Below are 5,565 nucleotides of genomic sequence, written 5' to 3'. Positions count from 1 at the left end.
AAAATAGCATATCATCATCACATGGATGGATCTCATCAAAAAAAAAATTTAGGTCTCACCAAGTGGGTATAGTAAAAAAGTACCTCAGAGAGTATAAACCGTAGATCAACACCGTTAGGATTTTAGAGATTGCTGCAAGGATTCTCCACATATAATTTAGGCTAAAACTGATAAAATTTGGCCATTGATCGTCAAGCAAAAAAACTCAAAATCCTATTTATCTCTCTCCTCTTTCTCTCTCACGCTGCCCTCAACTACGTGTAAGCTCCCCCTTTTTTTTTAATTATTGATTTGGGCTCAAAGATCCAATTGTTCAATCCAAGCTCACTGGGTTGAACTCAACAAATACCTTAGGGAATACCCTTGATGGGAGGATTTCTATTAACAATCTTAGACTCTCTATTCTGATAATAATTTATCTTTAACTTTTTATTATCATTTATAAATAGATAGAATTTCTAGGAACTAAACTTCGTACGTGACATAGATAAGATTTTACAATCTCTCTCAACTTCCTTATACTATTTATAGAATTCACTTTATTGGCCTTGTTAAGCATAGTTTTCTTGGATGATCTTTAATATATAAATTATTATGATAATTATAAAAGGGGATTCACGAAATACATATAGAATATTTGAAGGATATAAAAGATCTTACTTATCACGAAGAGTAAGATTGTCAATTGCATTTTATTCGACATGCATTATATCTTTTGAGATGCAAGCATATGTCACAGCAGACATCCTTCTATGATTGGGGTGCGTTTCTCGAGATAGAGGGCAAATAACAAATGGGAGAGACAATGACTACAGAACCCCACCTGTACGCCACCGATCAAACCAGATCACATACCACGTTCAATTCAGTAATCAGCAACTTGGCCTTTAATAATATATATCCTACTGTTGGCCACACCAGCTTCGCCTGAGTGTTGATCCAGATGCCAGATTTGATTGCCACGCTGTAATAACATAATTACGGCAATCGCTCAACCCCTATAAATATTGAGCCATGAGGGCTTCCTCTCTCTCACAATTCCACAAGGCGACTCATTATTATATATATGGTGGAGTGATTAGGGGAGGAGACCATGAGCTCTCGGTGCCTCGTCGCAAGCGGTGTTGAGGAGGTCGCTCGAAAGACCTCGGGCTACCATCCCAGCGTTTGGGGTGACTACTTCATTACGCATGTCTCACCCTCTTCCGAAGCTCAGGCATGCATCTAAGTACAACTAAACTTGAGTGTGACTTCTACATTACGCAAGTCTCATCATCCTCTTCTAAAGCACGGCATTCTATAACTTTTGCACCTGAACTAAACATGGTTACGTGAAAATACAATGTGCACAACTTGCTAGCTGAGCAAATTCTACGCATCTATTATAATCAAACATGCTTTGGCCTATCTGCAAGAAGTGGGCCCGTCGCTTCATATGGTCGGGAATGAATACCTGCATTGTTTTATCATTCTACGTTGCAATTTGATGCAGAACAATCATGCATGGATGAAGGAAAGATCAAGAGAACTAAGGGAGCAAATAAAGAGCATGCTGCAGGACTACAGTGATTTACTGCAGACCATGCAATTGATCGATGCCATCCAACTTCTTGGAGTGGCCTATCATTTTGAGAAGGAGATAAGCGATGCATTAAGCAAAGTCTATGATGCAGATTTTAACACACATGGCCTCTACGAGGCCTCTCTTCGATTTCGATTACTTAGACAACATGGATATAACATATCTCCAGGTAGTCTTCTTCAATCTTTGAGAGTGTAAGAACATATAAGAACTGAACACTCCTATATGATGAAAGAAATAAATGCCACGTTAGACTAGCTTTAGTTACATTTGGTTTGGCAATCCAAAATGAAGTTTGACACCGGATCAATTAAACATTTTGAAGACAAGATCTGCAAAATTGACTTAAAGAGGCTTAAGCAACTATTGTTACTAAATAGTTCGTGGTAGACAAGAGTAAGCAGGATTTCAGTTATATTTCACCAAATAGTCTGCGGTAGACGTGAATACACTGCTTCGTAGTGCAGATGTCTTTAACAAGTTTAAAGATGAGGAAGGAAGTTTCATGTCTGACTTGAAGGGTGATGTGGAGGGACTATTAAGCTTATACAACGCAGCGTACCTTGGAACACATGGAGAGACAATACTTGACGAAGCCATTTCTTTTACAAGAAGCATACTTACCTCCATGTTAAGCGATCTCGAACCACCATTACTGTCGAAAGTGTCTCTTTCCCTTGAGACACCTCTATTTCGAAGAACCAAAAGGCTCTTGACAAGAAACTACATCTCCATCTACCAAGAGGATGCAACACGAAATGATGTGTTATTAGAGCTTGCCAAGCTAGATTTCAATCTAGTCCAATCGCTTCACCGTGAGGAGCTTAAAAGCCTCTCCATGTAAGTTTTTTCTATTTTCTAATATGGTTTATTATTCTAGTAATTAATGCAAAATCATTAACTCTCACTTGATAGGACTTGAATATGGAGCAACCAAATAGTCGTTTGCAACTACATTAGATTTTTCATGCGCCTAAAAAGGTTTATTTTTCATGTGCCTAAGAAACAGGTTTATATACACATGTTAGAGAAAAAGGTTTATATACACATGTCGATTAATAGCTTCATGTTACATGATATGTTGTAATGTGTTAGAGAAAAAAATATTAACAAGGTCAGGAGATCATTTATTTGAGTTGTGAAGAACTTATTGATTGTTTGTTAATGCAATCAAGATGGTGGAAGGATTTGGCCCTCGCCGAGAGTCTAAGTTTTGTCCGAGACCGATTGGTGGAATGCTATTATTGGATGCATTCAGTGTTCAGTGAACCACACTATTCTCGTGCACGAGTGATGACTGTCAAATTGACAGCCCTGGCTTCTATCATGGATGATATTTATGATAACTATAGCACACTAGAGGAGAGCCGACTCCTTACCGATGCTATCCAAAGGTTTGAAATTTTCATATGCAGTATATTAGTATGTATTGAAGTTCTTTATTATTTTATCTTATGATAATATATGTTATGATATAGCGAACATAATTTTTATGATTATATCATAGTTACGTTTTCTAAGGATCATTAAGTTCTGTCTTTAGGTGGGAAGCCCAGGCTGTTGATCAGCTACCAGACTACATGAAAGACTATTATCTCAAGCTGATCAATAACTTGGAAGAAATGAAAGATGAGCTAGCACCAGAGGAGAAGTATCGAATGCTATATCTAAAGGAAGAAGTGTGTTGCTGTGCCTTTAATCAGTATAGTTCACTGGATCTCCTTATTATGAATTCATGTATCTTATTTTGCCTTGAATGCAGATTAAAACCTTGGCCAGATTTTATTTTGAGGAATCCAAATGGGGTGTGGAAGGATATGTGGCAACAGTAGAAGAACATTTACATGTATCAATGATGACAACTACTTATTCCATGCTTGCTTGTGCCTCTTTTGCGGCCATGGGAGAAGTGGCAACGAAAGAGGCATTTGAATGGGTTACAAGTTATCCTACGATCCTCAAAGCTTCCTCAATAATTTGTCGCGTCTTGGATGATATAAATTCACATGAGGTATTAGTTTCTACAAACACTTGCTTTGAATTTTTTCTCTTATGTTGCTCCTACAAAGTTATCGTGAGTTATGAACGCTATTTAGCACAAGCCATCTGTAGCGAACTTGCAAAAAGAAATAAGAGGCTTTTTTTTTGTCGTCATTGGGTTTACTCATGAACATTTCAAGTCCATCATGTTAATAATTAATTAATCATTTTAGTGACCATTTCACTCATTTTTTGGAGAGAGGAGTGGTCCTCTCAGTTGATCAGTTTTTTTTGCTCTGATCTGCAGAGCTCCTCTTGTCATTTTAATGATCATTTTAGTGAACAAGAGGTGGTTTGAAATGATGGAATATTGGTACTCGTCAATTTTACCGATACCTGAATACAACTAGCCAATACAGATATCAAAGTCTATGACAAAGCCCCTAATTTAAATGACTATGATAGATTTTCTTATCCCGTAAGTTAAATAGGATTGGTAACGCAAGTTTTTGAATCGAAGATTACCTTTTACAAAATGACAATGACTAAATAATTAGCCGTCGGTAATGTTGCAGCTGGAACAAGAAAGAGGACACACTGCTTCCACAGTAGAATGCTGCATGAAACAATACGGCACTGATGCAAATGAGGCATGCAAGAAGCTGCAGATGTTGGTTCAAGATGCATGGAAGGATATGAACAAAGAATGTCTGAATCCAACTGCAGTCCCCATGCCATTACTCGAAAGATTAGTTAACTTGTCACGAACCATGGAAGACTCACACAAGTATATCGACTCATACACCCACTCCAACACTACCATGAAAGATCGTATCACTCTGTTGCTTGTCCAACCCGTTCCTGTTTGATTGAAGTCGGACGCTCCTACGACCGCTATCCATACTAGGATTTGCTGCAGGAGTGGGTTACTGCTCGACGTCATTATGCTTAATTACTTGCAGACGAAATAAAGGTCTCTATATCAGTGTCATTTTAGAGGCTCTGAGTAGCTATAGCAAGCAAAGCTTAATGTAAGATCTTGTAAACCATATTGCAGTGCATGAAAATTGGAAGAATTTCTCCTTTGCTAAATGATGGACGATTTATGTTCAAGATTAATCTTCTCTGAATGTTTTGGAATTATTTCATACACCCACTATAACACTATGATGAACCATATCACATTATTCCTCGTCCAAAGAAATCTTTCCATCATCATTTCTTTGTAAGCCATGTTGCTGCGTTTGACGAAATTAAAAGCATCTATGCTTCCTAAATGAAAAAAGCTTGCAACTTCTTGATGGTCTGTATTCACAACTCATCTTCATGTCGTCTCAGTCCATCAGGTCAAGTCGCAACCTTTTGGACTACTTGGATGTGCATTAAGATTCTTCGACAATCATCTACATGCTGGATCGAGACATCCCTCGTAACGTTTCTCTAAAACTGTTGCATCAAAAGGCTGATTTGATGGTAAAATTCAACACTTCAATTATCAGTGTGTTATGGTCCTCCTTCAGAGCCTACAAGCAGCAATTCGAGTGATGACAAGCTAATGGGACAGAGAAGCTCGCTTAAGGCAATAGTGACTTGTGGAGTCGACGTACAATATTTTGGTCAACAATGTTTTACTACAAATTGACTTATACGGTCCTGCCATTTAATCGAGATATAGTTACCTTACTATAATTAATGTTGACTCTAAACCACACCGAGTGGAACAACTTCTTCTTGACTGTGGCTGGTTGCTTAAGCACTTTGTTTTGAGTTCTGATCAGACGAACGCTGGAACAGTTCCAGACCTGCATCCCCAACTTCGTTTAAGCGAGGACGAAAGGTTGGTTCTCTTTGGTGTTATGAAGTAACAGTAATCAGATTGAATGGAAGTTATTTTTGATGTCAGATCTTCATTGGCAATATAAGATTATAATTCCTTAAACCGAGAAGTGGACTCGTAAATGTTCTAAAATGATTATGTTCAAATCATGAGTTTTAGGTACGTT

The 5,565-nt window shown here is 37.9% G+C and overlaps 1 protein-coding gene across 1 annotated transcript; it reads left to right on the top strand.

Annotated features, from left to right (window-relative positions):
• Window positions 1-1,046: 1,046 nt before the first annotated feature.
• On the top strand, window positions 1,047-4,654 carry LOC103974362 (alpha-humulene synthase). The gene is made up of 7 exons (XM_065083406.1): window positions 1,047-1,216; window positions 1,493-1,751; window positions 2,050-2,422; window positions 2,758-2,976; window positions 3,126-3,261; window positions 3,345-3,593; window positions 4,138-4,654. Exons 1-7 carry the CDS (start codon window positions 1,094-1,096, stop codon window positions 4,429-4,431), a joined length of 1,653 nt encoding a protein of 550 aa, XP_064939478.1. The 5' UTR covers window positions 1,047-1,093; the 3' UTR covers window positions 4,432-4,654.
• The last annotated feature ends 911 nt before the right edge of the window (window positions 4,655-5,565 follow it).

The sequence above is a fragment of the Musa acuminata genome, chromosome BXJ1-9, assembly GCF_036884655.1.
Source record: "Musa acuminata AAA Group cultivar baxijiao chromosome BXJ1-9, Cavendish_Baxijiao_AAA, whole genome shotgun sequence".
NCBI classification, from domain to species: domain Eukaryota; kingdom Viridiplantae; phylum Streptophyta; class Magnoliopsida; order Zingiberales; family Musaceae; genus Musa; species Musa acuminata.
Note: the sequence above shows the minus strand (reverse complement) of the source record. Positions and strands in the feature narration are given on the sequence as shown.

Excerpts from the sequence above, each read along its gene's own strand:
- LOC103974362 (XM_065083406.1), top strand. The coding sequence starts at position 1,094 with ATGAGCTCTCGGTGCCTCGTCGCAAGCGGTGTTGAGGAGGTCGCTCGA. Across the intron at positions 1,752-2,049 it reads TGGATATAACATATCTCCAG|ATGTCTTTAACAAGTTTAAA; the intron begins GTAGTCTTCTTC and ends TTCGTAGTGCAG. Across the intron at positions 2,977-3,125 it reads CTTACCGATGCTATCCAAAG|GTGGGAAGCCCAGGCTGTTG; the intron begins GTTTGAAATTTT and ends TTCTGTCTTTAG.